Raw genomic sequence first — 23,562 nt, 5'->3', positions numbered from 1 at the left:
TACCCTCAGTCCACTACACTTCCTACCACGAAGTTCAAACTCCTACACTGCACTTACGTGTCCCCCCCTCCCCGCCCCGCCCCTTATTAGGTTAATTTCTCCCCACTAGACTTGGATTGCTTCGCTTGCCAAGATCTTCTTAGACACTGATGGTCTTTGAATATATTTGCTAGGCTTTCCAGATTTGTGTCACCCAAAGATCTGGCCAGCACATTTTCTGTCTCTTCATCTTAACTGAACTGTTCACCTGGGGAGAACCCCAACTGCTACTAAAGGTCTCACTCCAGTCTGAAGTGCAATATTCCAAAACATCCTTTTTTAAGTAACGGGCATTTTCTCATTTACTAAACCATACAAGTATCTTCACAGTTAGCATCACTTCTTCATCTGGTCTGTGAGGATATCAGAAAAGGCTCAATCAAACACCTTCTAAATTGTGACTATCATTTTCCAGTCCAATAACTAGATAATGGCTACCCTTGTGCACAAGAGACACTACGGACAAATGCTATGCCTACACAGAAATACAGCTCAGTTCAACATTTGCTGGGTCCTGACGTGACAGGCACTTTGGGTTACTGAGATAATGACGACAGAATACTCTTACCTTCAGTCTGTGGATGAAAGGCAAATACAAACAGTTCGTTATAATAAAATGTGGTGGCTACAGTAACTAATAAAGGTGCATTCTGGATATGCCAAGAGAACAGAAGTCAGGGTCCTTACCCTAGTCTTTGGGTAAGGGTATGAGACAAGGAGGGTTTCCTGAGCAGAACTCAAGTGATGGGGGAGTGGGGTGGGTAGAGGTCTAGGCAGAGCGCACGAGCAAAGCCAAGATGGCAAGAAACTACATGATACAGGGAACCATTAGCGGCTATGTTGGTGGGATATAAAGTATGAGGCAGGGAGCAGGTAAGAAATGAGGCTGGAAAGAAAGGCAATAGACTGTGACCTAAATGCCATGTGAAGGGGCCCAAAAAATGAAGGGATTACTGATGGCACTTTCAGAATGGGAGTTACATATTCACAGCTGCAATCTCATCTGAAACCAGTAATTGCTGCCATTTAACATGATTCAATTTAAATCAAAAGTGCTCAAAAATAAAGCTCCGGGTTAAATGAATTCTATAACGAAACTGCCCCCCACACATACATATTTATTATATTCAGGCACAAATGAATTTTTATAATGGAAAGGAAAGGGATAGCTCTGAGATACTATCTCTTCCTTATGCTTCTTTTGCTTAAAATATTGATGCTTCAGAAGGACTTCCCTTGACCACCTGATACAAAAAGTTCAATATTCAGTTACTACCACTTTACCCTCTTAATTCATAGTACTTTTATCTAGAATTATCTGTTCACTTGTTTATTGTCTGCTTCCCCAAGAGAATGTAGACCATCAAAGCAAGCAACCTGAAGATTTTATTCACCATTATATTCCCAACGCCTAGACTCGTGTCTGTCATGTAACAGCTGCTTCATAAATAACTGATGAATTAATAAATTGTGAAACAACTGATACTTTTTGAAGACAGGCAGGTATGGGTCAGGATCAAAGGAAGTAAGTTTTTAAGGGACACACACATGGAAAAATACGGTTTCTAGCCGAAGAATGGGAAGACATGATATCATAAATCAAGTTGGGGGACCCAGTGAGATGAACTGGTTTGTTAAGCCTGACATGTTTTTATATTTTAGTATCAGTGGGCCATTTATGCAATATTCAGTGGGTACTTTAAAGCACACGTTAGAAGTTTAAAAGAAATAATGTGGCTACAGGTAAGAGATATGATGGCTGATGAAATTTCCTAGAACGAAGGAATATAATGAAAAGAAAGCTAAACCACAGAACCTTGGGAAACATCTATATTTAAGGGCCAGATAACAAAAGGTGAGTGGGGACAGTTAAAAATGTGCAAGAACCAGGTAAGTACAATCACACAAAGGCCAAGAAAGAAAAGACTGTCAAGGAGGAGAGTAGGTAGCTGGCTGTCAAAGTTTTAGGTTATGTTTCAATACAAAAGATAAAAGAGTAAGTAGCAGGTAAGGAAATGAAGATAGATGACATTACTTGAGAGGTTGGATGATAAATGAAAGAGAAATAAAATGAGAGCTTATGAGGATGACAGAGTCAAGGGAACAGAATGGTTTAATATGAAAAGATTCAAACTTATTTAAACCCCATGAAAAAGTATTCAGTGGAAAAAGAGGTACTAAAATCATAAGAGGCAATGAAGGTAATGTATAGCCTTAAATACTTAAGTTTTAAAAAGATGAAAGGATGGGGGCGCCTGGGTGGCACAGTCGTTAAGCGACTGCCTTCAGCTCAGGGCGTGATCCCGGCGTTACAGGATCGTTACAGGATCGAGCCCCACATCAGGCTCCTCCACTATGAGCCCGCTTCTTCCTCTCCCACTCCCCCTGCTTATGTTCCCTCTCTCGCTGGCTGTCTCTATCTCTGTCAAATAAATAAATCTTTAAAAAAAAAAGATGAAAGGATGAAAAATGAATGAGATTACCATTTAAATTAAGAAAAAAAAACATATGAAGCCAAAAAAAAGTGAGAAGAAAAAAAATACAGAAACGAGGGAAACAGAAAACAAATACCCAAATGAAAAGTACTCTGGAAACACTGACTAAAAAAACAGAGATGGCACAAATAAATAAGAGCAGGAATACATTTTTTAAAAGGGATATAATTCCAAATGCAGAAATACAGTATTATAATCAAATTAATGTCAACAAGTTTGAAAACTTGAGTGAAATAAATAAAATCCTTGTGTGAAATAATAGGGAAAATATATATTGCTCTCTGCCTCTGGTTCCTGGGATAAAACTCCTAAAATTCTTTAATATATTCTTTTAAAGATTTTATTTATTAGAGAGAGAGAGAGAGAAAGCTCAAGCTCACAAGCAGAGGGAGTGGCAGGCAGAGGGAGAAGCAGGCTCCCCGCTGAGCAAGGAGCCTGACGTGGAAGTAGATCCCAGCACCCCGGGATCATGACCTGAGCGGAAGGCAGATGCTTAATCAACTGAACCAGCCAGGTGTCCAAAGCTCCTAAAATTCTTATAATTTCTTAAGTGATAGGAAGAGCACAAAGAGTACCTTTTGTTCTTATATTTGGTCTTTGACCCCAGTTCCTGACACAGAGGTCTTAAATCCCTTAGAATTTCCTGGGTGATAACGACTATCTCTTGTTTTAAGGAGGTGACTCTTGGTAGGCTCCTGGATGGAGGCTGATCATCAAAAAGACCAAGCCATGATTAGAAGCTTGGAACTTTAGTCCCACCTTTGTTCTCCAGGGAGGGGAAAGGGGCTGGAAATGGAATAATCAATCAAGCCTGTGTAGTAAAGCCTCCATAAAAATTCTAAATAATTGCAGAGTTTGGGGGAGCTTCTGGGTTGTCAAACACACGGAGGTGTCTGGGATAGTGGCATGTCCATAGAGGATACAGAAGCTCTGCACCCCTTCCCATATATCTTACTCCATGTTCTTCCACCTGGATGTTCATCTGTATCCTTTATGATATCCTTTATTATATAATAAACTGGTAAATTTAAGTAAGTGTTGCCCTGAGTTCTGCTCTACCAAATGATCAAATCCAAGACGGTAGTCATGGGAACCTCTGATCTGTAGCCAGGTCAGACAGAAGTTGTGGGCACCTGGGCACCTACTACTTTGGACTGGCATTTGAAGTGGGGGGCAGTCTTATGAGACTGAGCCCTTAACCTGTGGTCTGCGCTAACTCTAGTTACTGTCAGAATTGAATTTGATTAAGAACATCCAGTTCATGTCAAAGAATTAGTTGATATATGGGAAACCCACACATCTGGAGTCACAAGTTTTATGAGTGTGGTAACAATGTGAGAGTAAAGGAGAAACAGACTGAGGGTTGTTTTTTTTTAACCCAGAAAAATATAAATCATAAAAACTAACTCAAGAAGAAATAAACTTAAATGGTCCCTATACCCATGAATAGAATTACAGCAGAAATTAATAGTCCCACAAAGCCCCCAGCCCAGAAGGTTTCAGAAATGAGCTCAGCTACATGTTCAAAGGAAGGTGAAATTACATGACACACACTTGGGGAGTGGGAAAAAGTGAGGTACTTCCCCAACTCACTCTGATATCCAGAATACATAAACAATCTTGCAAGGCAGTAAGAAAATGAAAACTGACTCAATGGGGAAAAATGGGCAAAAAACACCAACAGATATTACACAAAAAAGGATAGATGAATGACCCATAATACCCCCAATAAAGGTCAGGTAAATTCAAATCCAAAGTCCAAGATACCATTTTATACTACCGGATTAACAAACTTTAAGAATTATGACGTTCTTACCTATGACCACCAGGTGATAAGAACTAAAATGTTCATAGCAACACTGTTAGCTATTGTTTGGTAATGCCAAAAACTGGATACAGCCCAAATATCCAGTGAGAAAACAGATCATAAACTGTGGCATGTTTATACAGTAAAATTATATAGAAGTGAAAGTGAAAGATCTTCTATTACATGGATCAATCTTAAAACATTTATGTTGACCTCTGAAAAAAGCAATTTTCAGAAGAATACATGCAACGTTATACATAGTCCAAAATCAGAGAAAACACTAAAACTATAAAGAAAAGCATGGATTAATTTAGGAGTAGGATCCGTTTGGGAAGGGGCTTCAAGAGGCCTTCAGAGATAAATGTCTTACTTCTTTTTTTTTTTTTTAAAGATTTTATTTATTTATTTGACAGAGAGAGACAGCCAGCGAGAGAGGGAACACAAGCAGGGGGAGTGGGAGAGGAAGAAGCAGGCTCATAGCGGAGGAGCCTGATGTGGGGCTCGATCCCACAACGCCGGGATCACGCCCTGAGCCGAAGGCAAACGCTTAACCGCTGTGCCACCCAGGCGCCCCTAAATGTCTTACTTCTTAAACTGGGTAGCAGGTATGAGTATCTGTTATATTCTTCTTATAAAAAGGTATTTCACAATTTTAAAAATGCTTAAACAAATGAGAAGGAATAATCGATAGAAAATGTTTTGTTTTTTCGTGCACTTCCACCACCCTGCAGGGTCCTGGGACACTGTGTGAGATGAGGCAGGTACTGGTTTTTTATTTTTTGCAGAGGTGGTCCCTGTCCTCTAGGAGCTTATATATGCTCAAGAATGGCTAAATCAAACATCCTGATAGTCTCGGGATTCTTCTACATTTCTGAAACTGAAGATATAATTTATATATTTATACATAAAATTCACCCTTTTAAAGTATTTTAAAGTATAAAATTGAGAGGTTTTTAGTATGTTCACGGAGATGTACAACCATCATCAATATCGAAATTTCAGAAACCCCGTCCCCATTAACAGTCACTCCCCTCCCTCCAACCAGTGGCAACCACTAATCTACTTTCTGTTTCTATGGATTGCTGATTTGGGACATTGTGTGCTGACTCCCTCCACTTAGCATGTTTTTAAGATTCATTCATGTTGTGTTACGAATCAGTACTTTATTCTTTTTTTATGGCTGATTACTATCCCACTGTATGGACAGACCCCAGTTTGTTTATCCATCTAACAGCAGATGTTCATTTGGGCTGTTCCCATTTTTTGGCTATTATCAATAATGTGGCTTTAAGTATTTTATCTAAGTTTCTGTGCAACATACTATCAATTCTCTTGAGTATATGTACACATAGGAGTAGAAATACTAGGGCTTCTTCGAATTTTGAGACATCCTTAATGAGAATTCAATATTTATATGAAAATCTAAGCGATGTATGGCTTACAAAAAAAAATCTGTGTAAGTGATGTCTGTAGCTTTAGGAAAACTATTTTGTGATTAATGTTAGTGAAACATCTGAAGAATTTATTTTACCACCTCTACCCCTTATTTTGAGGTCAACCAACTCAAATCTTATTTACCTTGTCCTTTTTCAAGAAAAATGATTTTGGATTCTGGAAGGAAATTAGATCCAGTCACAATCATTTCATGACCTCCATTTACAGAACAACTGTTGATACTGTACTTCTCAATATGAGGAAGTTCTTGAGCAGACCGCTGAGCTGTTTTTTTTTTAAGAGTTCAGAAGAAACAAAATATTAGTTTACAATACTCCATACATAAATGATAAATTCAAGCTATACAATAAAATAAAGAGAAGCAATCTCTGGGCTTTTAAAGTTTGAGACAATGGTAGCAATATCCACTATTAGTAAGAAAACAAAACAGATTTATTAGATTTGTGTGATTTCTACATAATTTTTGTATAACTATAAAGAAACGAATAAAGAAAAATGAATCAATGCCTGCAAATTCATATTGACTTCAAAACATTAATTTCATCCACTTTTCTCCTTTTAGCTTATGTCTTCAATATATTTCTTCCCTACAACTGTTAAATTGATAAATCTAATGTAACTATAAAAAGCAAATTAATCCAAACATATGTAATTATATTGTATACAATTAAAAGAAGACAAGTTTCTAAAGGACAAACACAAATTAGCTCTTTCCTCTAGAAAGTATCTAGATCATCACTGAGACAACAGGATTCCATTCTGGGCAATTTTCTAAATAACTGAAGCACACATGAAGTACATAACTGAATTTTTAAAAATGGAAGTAAAGTTTCTACAGTGTACTACACTCTTCCTTCCCAGGGTATGTGAACATAATTTTTCTTAATGCCTTAAGGTCAGTCTTTATTTATTTATTTTTTTAAAAGATTTTATTTATTTATTTGACAGAGAGAGACAGCCAGCGAGAGAGGGAACACAAGCAGGGGGAGTGGGAGAGGAAGAAGCAGGCTCCTAGTGGAGGAGCCTGACGTGGGGCTCGATCCCGTAACGCTGGGATCACGCCCTGAGCCGAAGGCAGACGCTTAACCGCTGTGCCACCCAGGCGCCCCTTAAGGTCAGTCTTTAAATGATCTACTTTTATAAACAGTGACCTTGGTCACGTTTCTCTGATTTTGACTGATTTCAAGTTGTTATATTTTGTGAGATCCTATTTCTGAGTTTCTTTTCTCTGTTTTTTAACTGCCTGAGCTTTAAGCTACAGATTACACCTTCTTTTGATTGCTTAGGTTCTCTAAGGGTTTCTTATTGCCAAAGGCCTAATTAGGTTTCTCTCTGGATTTGGGGCGCCTGGGTGGCACAGCGGTTAAGCGTCTGCCTTCGGCTCAGGGCGTGATCCCGGCGTTATGGGATCGAGCCCCACATCAGGCTCCTCCGCTATGAGCCTGCTTCTTCCTCTCCCACTCCCCTGCTTGTGTTCCCTCTCTAGCTGGCTGTCTCTCTCTCTGTCAAATAAATAAATAAAATCTTTAAAAAAAAAAAAAAAAAAACAAAAAACAAAGTATGGATTATGTGCTCTTCTTCACAGCTGGAAAACTGGTCTACTTTTAGTTCTACTTCGTGGGTGGAAAGTTAGCGGCTTTGAGGGTCAACTGTGTTTTGTTTGGCTAGAACAATATTTTAAAGAAATTTAAACTCGAATGTCTTTATGAAGCACACATTCCCAGTTCACTATTGCCTCTCCTAAGTATATTTAATACCAAGCCACAAAATGTATGCGAATTGGGATCACTGTACCATTCAAAGAGAATGTTAAAACTGACCCTTTTTATAGGAGATGGGTCTGGGATTTAGGATCAACTACCACTTGGAAAGTATTGAGCACTAATCTCAATCTCAGAAAATACTTCTGTTTCAAATGGCTCAGAGAGAAGGAGAGTGAAAACAAGCACTGGCTGGCCTAAGAGGTAGACTATTTCAAGTTTTAGATATTTATGGCAGAAACTAGCCATCACAGGTACATTAAAAGTAACAGCAAAAAAGTGTTCAACAAATGGCAAAGTTATAATAAGCAGCTAAGCTCAACCTATTCATATATATATATGACAAAAAAAGAAAAAAAAAAAGAGAAGAAAATCCAAAAAAAGGTTAATAGTGACTACCTCAGGGTAGTAGTATTACAAAAGATTTTCATACTACTTTTTGCACCAGTCCAGATTTCTATATTCTTAACAATAATCGCATATTAATTAAATAAAAAGAAAAAACAGAAAATCATTTTAGAATAACTTCACCTCAAAAACTCAAATTACTCTATGAACTTAAATTATTTATATTAACTTTGCTAAAAAATAGACATATATGCTTATATTGGCCCAGAATAGTCTGGCATGATAATATAATAAAAACAATGGCAATGACAGCTGCTTCTAAGAAGAGGAAATAGTTGACCTGGAAATTTGTTTTTCACTCTATATTCTTTTTAAATTTTGTAGCATGTACCTGTATTGTCTATTAAAATTTAATACAAAACTACTTCTACAGTTAATTCCATTACCATGGATTTGCTCTGTGATTCCCAAAGTTAACTGGGAAATAATGAAGTAATAGTCCAATTCAACAAACAGCAAAAAGGAGCACAGAAAGATAATACAGTAGGTTTGATCCCAAATTAGGAATGCATGTGTTTGACAGAAATAAAATGGTATAACTGAAAAAGCACTAAGAAAACCTGTGTTCTAGGCACAGCTCTCACCAGCAAGCAAATAAGCTTGAATGAGTACTTCAGATACTTGTGCCTCGGTTTCCCCCTACACAAAATTAAGACATGGAATTAGAACACTTCTAAGCCTATGCCCTAAACATCTGAACAGCAGTCTCAAAATTTCAGTGCTACCAGCTAACCTGTCAGAGGTTCACAGTTCTCCAGGGCTCAAGTAGGTACCAAGTTCTAGGGCCTGTTTTCATTTCTTGCCTTTTGTAAACTGGGGGGAAAAGCATTCACTTTCTCAATCTGATGTAAACAGATTAATGGTAAAACAAACAAACCAACCAAAAAATAAACTCCTAAAGAGTCTTTATTTAGCTGAGGCGTCAGTTTGCAGAGACAGGCATCTTCCAACAAGAAGGCTCACAGTTTATGGGGCGCCTGGGTGGCATAGCGGTTAGGCGTCTGCCTTTGGCTCAGGGCGTGATCCCGGCGTTACAGGATCGAGCCCCAGATCAGGCTCTTCCGCTATGAGCCTGCTTCTTTCTCTCCCACTCCCCCTGCTTGTGTTCCCTCTCTCGCTGGCTGTCTCTATCTCTGTAGAATAAATAAATAAAATCTTTAAAAAAAAAAAAAAAGGCTCACAGTTTAATTAAACAAAGGTGACCAAGAGATACTTAGTAACAGAAACATAGCTTCAATTTGTTCTCAGATGTCATCAAGCCCACCTTCCTTATTTATAGATAAGAAAACTGTGGTCAAGAGAATTTGTTTTAGTCCCACAGCTACCTATGGTCAAATTATCATGAGAACCCATTTTCTAACTCCAAGATCAGTACTCTTCTCACCTAAACACGCAGCTTATTTCCATACAAGAAAATCACTGTAGCTACCTAATCTCTGTGCCTCAGTTTATACTTCTGATCCAAATATTACATTATAAGCAAAAAAGAAAATGGCTTATCATAAACAAAATCTGAAAACATCACAAGTTCACTTACAGCATTCAACAGGTATGGAAGCTGTCTGCAGAGAAAGGACTTTCCCATTGGGCTGTGGGATGTGCACACGGAACACGAGTCGTACTCTAGTATTCTTTCTGCCAATATCAGTTTCTCCTTTTCGAAGTTCTATATCTGAATTGCGGAGTTTCAAAATACCTGCACAGTCAATACTAGGGAGAAAAATATACAAATTTTGCTTACTGATATTTAGTGGTCCTCAACAACTTAGCTCAACTTGGCAGGGAAGAACTATCACTACCTAAAATCAGGTCAAAAAAGAACAATGTATGGAGCACCTGAGTGGCTCAGTTGGTTAAGGGTCTGACTCTTGATCTCAGCTCAGGTCTTGAACTCAGAGTTGTGAGTTCAAGCCCTCCGTTGGACATGGAGCCACTTAAAAAAAAAATGTTATGACTGCTATTTTCTCCTATTTCAATTTTGAGATTAAAAATGTTTTCAATGACAAACATATAATGGTAAAGCGTGGCAGACTGTCTGAAAAGATAGCTATTAATAATTCCTCCCTTCTTGTACCTGCATGCCACTTCTCCCATTAAAAGGTGGAGTACCTAGGTACCCTCTCCTTGAAAGCCGGCCTTATGATTTGCTTTGACAAACAGAATGTAACCAACTGATACAGTGTAAATTATGAGCCCAGCACTTAAGCCTCATGACTTCCACTTTTGTTTGTTTTGTTTTGTTTGTCTTCCACCATGAAGCCCAACTGGCAAGCTGGAGAGAAAGGCCAAGGCAATTCAACTACTCCAGCCATCCCAGCCATCTTGGATGTTCGAAACCCAGCTGAGCTGCCAGCTGAATTCAGGTGCCTGAGTAATCCCAGCTGACACCACATGAAGGGACCAGCTGAGTCCAGCCAACCCTAAGAATCATGAGAATAATGAACGGTTACAACTTTGAGCCACTAAATTTTAGAGTGGTTTGTTTCACAGAATTAGATAAGTGATATGCAAAGTAAAAAGACTGTTTAATTCTATATAAGTAACCAGGCCAGAAAAATTCACTTGTAGGACTACAAATCAGTCATTAATAGCATATTTAGACTTTTCTAGTGATATGTTAATTACTAAAAAAAAAAAATCCATCGGACTAAGATTCTTTCATTTCTAAAGTACGCACATACAAGATTAAAGTTTTGTCATTTAAGGTCTAACATTCCATTATCTTCAAAATTTATTACTTGTATGGCTGCTTGACACACAATCAGGGTAGGAAACAATAGTACCTACAACATATGTTTGTATTCACATACTGAAAAATGAAAGCAAATGGATAACTTAATATAATCAACATTCTAGTTAAAGTTTACTCTCTCTTGTGGTATTCTTTGTCATCCGTCCTTCTGTTTATCTACCAACAGTCCCAACTCTAGTGCTCACTACCCAGAGGCTGCAGCAGTTGCTGTGAGGACAACGTGTGTTAAAGAAGTAGGTTATCAAGATAAGAACCAGTAAAGCAAAAGAAAGAATCCCCAAAGGATGAATACTTTCATGTTCAGAAAAACAGAGAAGAAATTTCCAAAAAAACACTAGAAAATAAATATTTGCCATTTATGGATAACTAATTTTATTTAACTAATATTGAACACCTGCACTTCAGCTCAAAGAAGTATTGATCAAATTGTATCAGGCAGTGATTATTCATTTTAACATGCCAATGGGTCTTTAAGGGGAAAGAATTACCAAAGATTACCCATTTTATTGAGTTTTGAGGGAAGGTATTTTATATAAATATATGTATTATTTTATTTTTTATTATTTATTTTTTTAAAGAAGATTTTATTTATTTATTTGACAGAGAGAGAGGCAGCGAGAGAGGGAACACAAGCAAGGGGAGTGGGAGAGAGAGAAGCAGGCTTCCTGCTGAGCAGGGAGCCCGATTAGGGGCTTGATCCCAGAACGCTGGGATCATGACCTGAACCGAAGGCAGATGCTTAACGACTGAGCCACCCAGGCGTCCCTATTTTATCTTTTTAAACTCTACCCATCACGGGGCTCAAACTCACAACCCTGAAATCAAGAGTCATGTGCTCTACTGAACTGAGACACTTAGATGACCTGAGGGAAGGTATTTTAGCAGAGAGCTAAGTTTCTAAGAGAACATTTGAGTATCAGAAATGATAATCTTAAAACTCTGGCTACATGGGGCGCCTGGGTGGCTTAGTCGATTAAGCGTCTGCCTTCGGCTCAGGTCACAATCCAAGGGGTCCTGGGATGGAGCCCCAGGTCGGGCTCTCTGCTCAGTACGGAATCTGCTTCTCCCTCTGCTTGCACTTGCTCTCGGTGAAATAAATAAATAATTAATTAATTAAATAAAATCTTTAAAAAAAACCCCACAAAATACCTCTGGCTACAAAATGCAAGAAAAGAACAGACCAACAAGAAAACTACACATAGAGGAATAAAAATAACTATTAATTCTGTTTACAAGTATGACTGTATTTTATTTATCTTATTTTTATTTTATTTTTTAAAGCTTTTTAAATTTTTTAAATTTTATTTTTATTTATTTATTTTTTAAGATTTTATTTATTTATTCGACAGAGATAGAGACAGCCAGAGAGAGAGGGAACACAAGCAGGGGGAGTGGGAGAGGAAGAAGCAGGCTCATAGCGGAGGAGCCTGATGTGGGGCTCGATCCCATAACGCCGGGATCACGCCCTGAGCCGAAGGCAGACGCTTAACAGCTGTGCCACCCAGGTGCCCCTATTTTAAAAGATTTTATTTACCGATTTGACAAACAGAGAGAGAGAGTACAAGCAGGGGGAGCAGCAGGGAGAGGGAGAAGCAAGCTCCTGTTGAGCAGAGAGACCAATGCGGGGGGAGTGATCCCAGGACCCTGGGACCACTACCCATTCGGAAGGGAGACGCTTAACTGACTGAGCCACCCAGGTGCACCGTATTTTTTATCTTTTTAAAAAAAAATTATTAATTATTTTTTTTTAAAGATTTTATTTATTTATCTGAGAAAGAGCATGGAGAGCACAAGCGGGGCAGAAGGAGAGGCAGATTCCCCGCTGAGCAGGAACCCCAATGCAGGACTCCATCCCAGGATCCCAGGATCATAATAACCTGGGCTGAAAGCAGATGCTTAACTGACTGAGTCACACAGCCCCCCTCCTTTTTCTTGGAAGATTTATTTATTTGAGAGAGAGAGAGAGAGAGAAGCACGAGCAGGGGGAGGGGCAGGAGAGAAGCAGACTCCCCCCTAGGGTGAAGCCCAACACAGGGTTTGATCTCACCACCCTGAGATCATGACTTGGGCAGAAATCAATAAATCAACAAATACTGGCATCCTTTATTTAAAGTATCTTGTAGGGTGGCTTATAGCAATAGGTTAGTATAATGGTCTTAAATAAAGGGTCTTATGCATTCAAGATAAATTAGGATTGAAATGACCATGCCCGTGGGACAGGAGGCAAAACAAGGGGGATATCTACCAAGCCTTCCCCACCTTATTGCTTTTAGAGAACAGAGTCATTCAACACATACCTACAACTCATTTACGCATAAGTTATTTTGAACAATGGTCTTATCTATCATCCACAAATTTTTTATCTACCATTATCTGACACTATACTACATTCAATAACTGCAGCTTATCCTTGTAATTAGTTGTTATGTAAAACAGGCTCATTCATCAGCTGCTCTATTATCTGAGATACGTGGAAGAGTTTCCTTAGGTTTGGGTAACTTCTTAGTTGCCTTTTTTTTTTTTTTAAGATTTATTTATTTGCGAGAGAGAGAGAGAGAGAGAGAGAGAGCGAGCGCAAAGGGGGGTGGTGCAGAGGAAGAGGGAGAGAGAGAATCTCAAGCAGACGTCCCACTGAGGGTGGAGCCTGACTCTGGGCTCAATTTCACAACCCTGGGATCATGACCTGTGCCGAAATGAAGAGTCGGAATCTTTACCAACGGAGCCACCCAGGTGCCTCTTGTAGTTGCTTCTTGTTCAGTCCTTTCTTGGACACACACAATGTTGCCACAAGCCTTCTTACCGAATTCCTGTCCCCAGTCTAACACTAGGGTGGATAGAATGGCAAGAGAAACTTCAGGTGTGTATCTGGCAGAGTGGGATGAGGGCACTAGCTGCATGTAACTAGTAACAATGGTATTTCTGCAGCTTTGTCCTTTCTGGTCTGATCCAGGCAGGCAGTATATGCCATATCATCTTGGGGAAGGGACATGAATCATGACTATAGCCTGTTCCATATACTAGTAGATGGGAAAAGGATAAGGCAGATATGTTTAGCTGATTTTCTCGCATTATTTGATATGTGAAGCTTTCCCAATTTCCTGAAAATTTTAGAAACTTGTGTACTCTTTTTTGTTTACTGATTTATACATTATTTTTAGAAAGGATGAGGCATTTTACAACATAAATACAAATTAGGTCAAGGAAAAATAGAAAAAAAATTTAAATAGAAGGAACAGGAAATAAATATATTCCAAATCTAGGATTATACAAATTACTATAATTACTATAACTGAACTTGATTGTGAACTTCCGGAAGCCAAGGCAAAAAATAAATGTGATAAAAGTTATTATATGTCTCTCCTTGTCTGGCAGAGCAAAATCTACCATATCAGGAAATACCAGCTTTTTCCCTTTAACTTGAAAAGATTCTGTGTGTATGTATATGTGTAATAATGACCAACCTAAGAGATAATATCTTTAATAGTAGTTTTTCAGATTATGAAGTTATTTATATGAATATTTCTTATCCTATCCTTCAGACAGAGTTAAGAAGTGTAAGAAGCTTCTGGCGACTTTCTATTACACTTGATTCAAGTCTAGTGCTTTGAATATCCAGAAGAATGAATGGAAACATGGCCTGCAAACTATCTTCTAGGGATCAATTTTATATGAGTTCTTAGAAAAAGATGATTCAAAACTGAGTTTTAAATTCACCTCTGCAGGGGCGCCTGGGTAGCTCAGTCGTTAAGCGTCTGCCTTCGGCTCAGGGCGTGATCCCAGCGTTATGGGATCGAGCCCCACATCAGGCTCCTCCGCTATGAGCCTGCTTCTTCCTCTCCCACTCCCCCTGCTTGTGTTCCCTCTCTCGCTGGCTGTCTCTCTGTCAAATAAATAAATAAAATCTTAAAAAAAAATTCACCTCTGCAGCTACTGCAACTGTATATTCATATGCTTTTGAGGTCAAATGAAAAAGAAAGATACTAGAGTAAAAGGGAAGAAGCCTACATGCAGCATTCTCATTCAGTGGTTGGCCACCTCACCTTATTTGAAAATGGGTCAAATAGGATGCCTGGAGGCAGAGAATTGGGTTGGATTCTTGAGTACCGTCCATGTGAACAAAGTAGGTAAAAATAAGGTTTTATTTCAATTTATATTAACTTGTCTTTTTTAGGAATAAGTAGGTAACAAGAAAAAAAAGTAACATGTTCTTTTTTTCTTCCTTTTTTTTTTCAAAATAAAGATTTTATTTATTTATTTTAGAGAGAGAGAGAGAGAAAGTGCATGCAGGGAGGGGCAAAGGGGGAGGGAAAGGGACAAGCAGACTCCTTACTAAGCCCAATGTACTGGAAAATCAAGAGTCGGATGCTTCACCAAATGAGCCACCCAGGTGCCCCAAGATAAGTTATTTCTTAAGACAATTCAGTTTTGGGTTTTTTAAAAGATTTTCTTTGTTTATTCATGAGAGACAGAGAGAGAGAGAGAGAGGGAGGCAGAGACGGAGGGAGAAGCAGGCTCCCCGAGGAGCAGGGAGCCCGATGCGAGACTTGATCCCAAGACCCTAGGATCATGACCTGAGATGAAAGCAGACACTTAACTGACTGAGCCATCCAGGCGCCCAGCAATTCTTATTTTATAATAATAGAATTATCTCACAAATTGGTATGCCTTCAGGGGTATATTCAGCTTACCCAAAAAGTTATTTAAGTATAAATTTAAAGGAAGAAGCTAGAGACCAAAATCTCATTTTATATATCTATTCTTGCAACAGCCTCAGACAGATGTTATTGCCATTTTAAGAAAGGTCTATACTGTAATTTGAAACAATCTATGTAACAAACCTCACTGTAAGTTTCAAATACCTAGCTGTGACAAATAAAAAGTTGCTTACTAAATTTCCTTTTCCCCCTTTTTTCTCAGTAATAGGTCCCTATATTGTTAGAGGTAGCAATGTACTCAGGTAAAAATTAAAAAATAAAAAAAACAAAAAAATCCCAGATGTTCCTTATATACAAGGATGAACAATGAGATGTGTTGGATAGGTTTCTGTAACAAGCTCTTTAAAGAAGCTAATTCGGGGGGTGCCTGGTTGGCTCAGATGGTATAGCATGTGACTCTTGATCTCAGGGTTGTGATTTCAAGCCCCACATAGGGCACAGAGCTTACTTAAAAAAAAAAAAAAATGTATATATATATATATATATATACACACACACACACATATATATATACACACACACACATATATATATATATAACATAACATAACAAAGAAGCTAACTCAGATGGAAGTTTTCATTTACCCTTCCTCCTTATTCCTTCTGGGACTACACTTGTGAAGGCTAGAGCTCCAGCAGCTATTCTGTATCTTGGGGATAGAAGTCACATGTTAAAATAGCAGGGAAGAAAAAACAGAAAGAGTTTGGGGCACCAATGACTTATAGAGCCATTGTGCTAGTCCTAAAATGGCTGTGTATTTCTCTTATGGAATAACAAACTAAGCGTCTAATGTTTAAGCCACTGCATTTTCTAACATACTATCTAACACATAATAAACTGCATATAATCCTAACTTGAACAAAACTCTAAAGCATTCTCATTCAGAAGCTAGCTGCCACATTTTGTTTGGAAATGAGTCAAACAGGACACCTGGAGATAGAGTCATAGTTTTCCTTAAGCACATTTAACAATTATAATAACTGTACTGCTATTATTATTGTCTATCCTATTAGACTGTGAGCAACTTGAAAAAAGTCCAAATACTTTTTCTCTATCATTTTACATAATACTTGGCTGGTACTACATAGTTAATAAGCTTTTGGTGAATTGAATTTCTTTTCTGGAAATTTGCTACCAACCTTAGCAAATATACTACGATTATTTACATAATGTTATTCAGTTAATTTAGGACAATGAATACTTCATTTCTGTACTATAAAAAGAACTATGTTTTTTTCTGAAAGTTGTTTTAGGGAAAAAAAAAAAAAAAGAACTGTCCATTTTGAGGTATGTTTCAAGATACCTGGCTGACATATTGTTTTCAGGAAGAAGGGGAATTTCCAGAACCTTTGTGCTGGCAATTATTATCTCTTGACTTGCAGTAGCAACAGTCTTCCCAGTGATTCGATGCACCTGGTAAAATGCATGAGGCCGTAAATATCGATCATCTGCTGTTCCAATAAACATCTGTAGATTTATCGGCTTTTCACTATAGCCCAGGAGCTAATTAGGAAGAACAAACAGAAAAATACAATTCATTATCTATGTATTTACAATAAGCTTACAATAATAAGTCTGTTATATCTGTAACATGTATTACCGATACACAAAATGTTATTTCAAAAAGATAACAATAAGAAAAAGTAATAAGTGAACAATAAGAAAAAGTAATAAGTAGCTACCAAATTATAAAATGTTGGAATATGTTACAAAGGGATGAGGGTTTTTTTCTGTATAAATATCTAGAACAATAAAAATTTTGCAAAGTCTTCTTATAGAATACTGTGAAGAACCAAAAGGAAGCTAACTCTGTACTCCAAGCAACAATAACCATCCAGACCAGACTTAAAAGACTTTGGTGTACAGGAAGCGCCTCTAATGGGCTGTTAAAAATCAGAGACAGTTTGTTTTAGTAGAAAGAATCTCAAAAAGCCTATCATATGTGTTACCAACTCAAAATTTCAACTGACTTAACAGGCAGGGCTACCTGACTTTCTCTGGTATCCTGCACTATTGCTAAAGTTAAGATGATTATACAGGGGAGGACCAGGAGGTACTGGAGGTAAAAACAGCGACCACAAAAAAGGAGGAAAATAAAAGAAACACAGCCTAAGAAAGATACATTTGACACTTAGGGAGACTCCCCTGTCCAATCTAATGGCTGAGTAGCACCCATCTGACCCATCATCATGCAGAGAACAATTAAAAACTGGAACAAACATAAAGAATGACTTGAAAGCATGGAGGGTAACCAAAGTAAGCATATACTGGAAGCAAACCGACATGTGATAAGAGAGTAACAAAAAGTGTGTTTCCTGTTTTTAAGGCCTTTAACCTGAGAGAAGGCCACAGTCCATGCCTTACAAAGTGGCTGAAACTCCTAGAGAAAATCTACAGCCTGGGGTGGCTGAGTGGCTCAGTTGGTTAAGCGTCTGTCTTTGCCTCAGGTCAAGATCTCAGGGTCCTGGGATAGAGCCCCGTGTTGGATTCCCTGCTCAGTGGGGAACCTGCCTCTCCCTCTCCCTCCCCACCTGCCCCCTGCTTGTGTTCTCCTTCTCTCTCAAATAAAATTAATAAAATCTTAAAAAAAAGAAAATCTACAGTCTGAAGGGCCTGAAGAACTAAGGACAGAGTATGGGACAACCACAGCCTCTGGAGTAAGAGGGAAATCCCAGAAAGGAGATAACCAGAGAAGGGGAGCTCCAAATTATACACATAAACTTTGCCCAACCCTTTGGTTGACCTGGGAACCACCTATGAACAGGTCAGATCCCAAGGACTGTAAGGCTAACATAACTGAAATGAGATTATGAACTGCCGCCAACCACAGAGAGAAAGGTTTTGCAGGTTGACTCCGACCAAGTGACTGCTTAAACAAAAATTCAGCATTCTTTGGGGGTACATTTGGATGTATACCTATTTTGATGTTTTTGAGTTGGGAGTTCTTTATATAATCTGAATTAATCCCTTGCAGATACATGATTTGCAAATATTCTCTCTCATTCTGCAGGTTTTTTCACTTTCTTAGCAGTCTCCTTTGATACACAGAAGTTTTTAATTTTGATGGAGCCCAATTTCTCTATTTCGTCTTTAGTTGGTGCCATACCTGAGAAAACACTTTCAAATCCTACGCTAAGAAGACTTTCCCCGATGCTTTCCTCTAAGACTTTTATAGCTTTAGGTCTCACATTTAGGTCCTTGATCTATTTTATTTTTGTACATGATGTAAGGTAAGGGTCCAACTACATTATTTTGCATGTAGATATCCAGTTTTCCCAGCACCATTTGTTAATAAGATTGTCCCTTCCCCCACTGAATAGTCTTGGCACCCTATAGAAAATGAATTGACCATATATGTAAGGGCTTATTTTTGGGCTTTCTATTCTATTTCATTGGTCTGTTTTTATGCCAGTACCACAGTGTTTTAAATACTGTAGCTTTGTAGTAAGTTACAAGTCAGGAAGAGTAAGTCCTCCAAGTCATTTTCAGGACTGTTTTGCCTATTTGAGGCCTCTTGCAATTCCATATGAATCTGAAAATATGTTTTTCCACTCAGCAAAAATGGCTGTTGGAATTTTGGTAGGCATAGCACTGAATCTATAGATTGCTTTGGGGAGTACTGATGGCTTAATAAGGTTAAGTCTTCCTATCTACAAACGTGGATATCTATCTTTATTTTACATATACTTAAATTTTATTTTATTTATTTATTTATTTTTAAAGATTTTATTTATTCGACAGAGATAGAGACAGCCAGCGAGAGAGGGAACACAAGCAGGGTGAGTGGGAGAGGAAGAAGCAGGCTCACAGCGGAGGAGCCTGATGCGGGGCTCGATCCCATAACGCCGGGATCACGCCCCGAGCCGAAGGCAGATGCCCAACCGCTGTGCCTCCCAGGCGCCCCTTAAATTTTATTTTTATTTAATGTTTCCATCTATTTTTTTCAGCAATATTTTATGGTTTTCAGCATACAAACTGAACCTCCTTGGTCCAGTTTACTCCTAAGTATTTAATTCCTTTAGATGCTACTGTAAATGGAATTGCTCTTTAAATTTCCTCTTCAGGTTGCTCATCACTGGTACACAGAAACACAAATGTTGAGTGTATGCTGATATTCCACCCTGAAGCGCTGTATTTGTTTATTAGCTCTGTAGCTTTCTTGTGGATGATTTGAGATTTTCTATGTACCGGAACATGTCATCTATGAATAGAGACAATTTTACTTCTTCCTTTCCAATTCAAACCCCGAATAGCAGTGGCGAAAGTGAGCATTCTTGTTCCTAATCTTAAGGAGAAAGCTTTCAGTCTTCTACCATTAATTAAATATATGATGTTAGCTGTAGGTTTTTCATAAATGACCTTTCATGGTAAGGAATATTCCCCCTTTCCCTGTGTGTGTGTGTATGCACGCGCGCACACGCGTGTATGTGTGTGTTTAAATGAAAGGCTACTAAATCTTGTCAAATGCCTTTTCTGTGTCAACTGAAACGATAGTATAGTTTTTATCCCTTCTATTAAATGTGGTGTATTACATCAACTGATTTTCCTATGTTGGGCCACCTTTTGCATTTTTAGGATAAATCCTACTTGGTGATGCTGTATGATCCTTTTACTGTGCTGTTGGTTATGGTTTGTTAGTTTTTAGTTGAGAATTTTTGTGCTTATATTAGAAATATAAATATAAATACTGTATCTTTGTCTTATCCTTTCAATTAAAAAAAATTTTCATGTCTCTACTGAAATCCCTCCATCTCTTCACATATGTAGCTTACTTTTTCTCCTAGATGGTTCAGCATTTTATCATGGTTATTATTAAAGATTCTTTCTGAGAACTCCAACACAGACGAAGAGATAGATCTAGGCCATCTCTGGCCCTGCTTCTATTGATTGTTTTTCTTTTTATTGTGGGTCACACTTTCTTTCGTGTGTGTGTACTGCTGAACGTATACTGAACATTTTGTATTTAAGTGACTTCTAGAAACTCAAGTAGATAAGTATTTACCTCCAGCAAGAGGCATGCTATGTCATTTGTCAGGTAACAAATTCTTAAGCTATGTCTGGGCTTTGTTGCGGCTTTAGTCTGATTCCTCTGCTTTGAGATAGTGGTTTCCTCATACTTGGTGGTCTTACAAGTTTCAGAGAGATGTCTCTCAGTAATCTCCACTCCTACTTTTAGCCACTAACTGGGAGAAAAATTTGTTCTTAAACCAGCAAGGGAGAGACATGATAATACAGGTTGCATAAAGTCTATTTTTCAGTATACATAGTAGAGGAGGTGTCCAGCTCTTCAAGGCCGTAGTGGTTTCCAGCACTCAGTCCCTAGCACTGTCAGAACAAATTATGGTCATGAGTCATAGTGTCAGTGATGTTTTCACTATAGCTGTACTGGGTTGGATGGCTGGACAATGTTCCAGACCATGTAGCTTCCAAGCCAGAGATTTTATAACACCCTTTAAGAAAAATTCTGTTTCTGTACTATGGTTTATAAATTATCCTGATACATGATATTGAATATAAAGTGCCTAGTACAGTGCTGTCATGTAGGTGGTGATAAACAAATATTAGCTATTAGTCTACATCCATGATTCTAGATATATAATGTAGTCAGAGTTCAAATATGTAGAAGGAGTTCTAGTCTACTATGAGTTCTTTCAGGTGAACACTTTACTCCCCCTGCTTGCCCATTCCTGAATCTACAGTGGAGTTTGTAACAAAGCAACATCATAATTGATTATCCTCTACCCACGAAAGGACATGAAGATTTCTGCCTATTATTGGGTAATATAATTTACTTAGGATGGTTTTCAGGACTGTAACATTTATAGATAAGCAATTAAAGCCTGGACCATTGCAACAGCCTTATAACTATTTTCCCTGTTCTTGTTCTTGCTCTCTTACAGGTTATTTGCTGTCCAGGAGCCAGAACAAACTTTAACTAGATAATTTCACCCCCTGCTCAGAACTCTCTAATGGCTTCCTTCCAACACTCAACTAAATCCAAATGCCCTGTGGTGATTTATAAGGCCTATGTGATTTGAGCCCTGGTTAACTTGTTGCCTTACCTTCTCTTACTGTTTTCCCTTCCACCGTCTGCTCTAACCATCCTGGCCTTATTGCTTGAACCACCCAAGCTTATTCCTAACCTCAAGGCTTTCACACTTAATACTGTATCACTCTGGAATATTCTTCCCTCTGATCTTCATACTACCACACTCCTTCAGTTCCATACTCAAAGGTCAGCTCCTCAGAGAAGACCAACCTACCTAAAATACCATATTATTGTCCCTTTACCCTGTTTTATTATTTTTCATAGTATGGATCACTATGAAAAGTATGTTATAGGAGCACCTGGGTGGCTCAGTTGGTTAAGTATGTGACTCATGACTTCTGCTCAGGTCATGATCTCAGGGTTTTGAGATCAAGCCCCAGGTCAGGCTCCCAGCTCAGCAGGAGTCTGCTTGAGATTCTCTCCTTCCCTCTCCCTCCGTTGTCCCCCCCCCCCCCCCGCCAGGGCATGTGCACTCTCTCTTGCAAATAAATCTTTTTTAAAAAGTGTGTTATACATTTATTATCTGTTTTCCTCAGTATTGTATAAGTTCCAAAAAGGCAGAAACTTTGTCTTGTTCACCCCCTACCCCTTCCTGTTTTAACTGAGGATCCATTATGGAAATATCCATATTGAGTATCACTGCTTCAGCCAATACTATATGGGTGACAATAAAATAAAGAACAAAGTGGCATGTATTAAACTTTAAAAAATTAGTGAAGAGTTTAAAAGGCAGAAATTTATTTATAATAAAAAGACTATTGGGAAGCATATGATAAAATCAATGAAGGCTTCATGAAGGAGGGAAAAGAGAATCATGGAAATCAGCTAAGAGGCTGAAGCACTAAGTACTAACATCATGTGTACTGAAAATTTAAATAAGATGAAAGTAAGAACATAAATAGAACACAGAAACAAAGAGGGATGAATGCAATAAATCTTTCCCTAAAGAGATTTTTTTTAACTGACTATATATAGAATAATAAAGAGTAAGGAAAAAACAAATTAGAAGACCTGAAATTCAGGGGCGCCTGGGAGGCTCAGTCGGTGAAGCATCTGCCTTTGGCTCAGGTCATGATCTCAGGGTCCTGGGATTGAGCCCCATGTCAGGTTCCCTGCTCAGCGGGGAGTCTGCTTCTCCCTTGCCCTCTCCCTCTGCCCCTTCACCGGCTCATGCACACTCACTCTCTAATAAATAAATAAAATCTTTAAAAAAATGTTCTGAGATTCAGAATCCAATAGAATGGTGGTATCACTAGCAAATAAAGTGAAGAAGTCACTGATTTAGAATAGGTTTGGAGAGAGAGGAGGTAGTGTTTTCACTGTTAGTCATGGTGTATTCAAAGTAACAGTGACACAGATAGATGATGGAAATGTGAGGCTATATATGATGTACATTCTTTTAGCCCAACCATAACGTTACTGAACAATAAACACAATCCTTTGCTATCTATTTTGATAACAAAATAATACAGTCTACTGTGCCTTAAAAGGATGACATTTGAAATCCATTTTTCTTTTCTTGTTTTGACATGTTAAGTATGCACTGTAGAAGTTCCAGTACAGCAACACTCTGAGGACTTGAAACACTACTGAGTTTTAACTGCAACGTTGTGATTTGCAACATCCTGAGCAAAGTGTGAAGTGATGAAAGTACCACCTGTGTTCTCTATCATAACTGCTCTGCCATCATGGCACAAAAAAAGCCACAGTCAATACATAAATGAATGAGCATGGCAACAAGATGAGTGATGTATACTACAGGCATTTTATGACAAGGGGCCAGAGCAGAGACTGAAATTCCTATCAAAGCACGGGATAATCAGTTGAAGTACAGAACTAGTCTATGTTGCATAGAACTTCAGAATGTCCTACATGTATTTATGTATATAGAAAAGTTTATGAACTTAGAACTCAACTTCTTAGTATATATAAATACCAAAAAACTGCATTTAAAAAAAAATTTTACATATTTCTTTCTCAGAGAGAAAGAGAGCACAAGCAGGGAGAGCAGCAGAGTGAGAGGAGAAGCAGGCTCTCTGCCGAGCAAGGAGCCTAATGCGGGGCTTGGCTATGACCTGAGC

At 38.3% G+C, this 23,562-nt stretch overlaps 1 protein-coding gene across 4 annotated transcripts in view; it reads right to left on the bottom strand.

The window, feature by feature from the left end:
* The window catches only part of NFATC3 (nuclear factor of activated T cells 3), a 120,604-nt gene that overhangs the window by 39,699 nt on the left and 57,343 nt on the right, over positions 1–23,562 (bottom strand). For all 4 annotated transcript variants that reach the window (XM_045815004.2, XM_045815003.2, XM_087870518.1 and 1 more), the window contains exons 4-6: positions 16,736–16,935; positions 9,502–9,674; positions 5,920–6,060 (exon numbers count right to left, since the gene is read on the bottom strand). In XM_045815004.2, coding sequence (XP_045670960.2) covers positions 5,920–6,060; positions 9,502–9,674; positions 16,736–16,935 — 514 coding nt within the window. The remainder of the gene's footprint in view (positions 1–5,919; positions 6,061–9,501; positions 9,675–16,735; positions 16,936–23,562) is intronic.

The sequence above is a fragment of the Ursus americanus genome, chromosome 21, assembly GCF_024610735.1.
Source record: "Ursus americanus isolate L20-20 chromosome 21, mUrsAme1.1.p, whole genome shotgun sequence".
Lineage (NCBI taxonomy): Eukaryota > Metazoa > Chordata > Mammalia > Carnivora > Ursidae > Ursus > Ursus americanus.
Note: the sequence above shows the minus strand (reverse complement) of the source record. Positions and strands in the feature narration are given on the sequence as shown.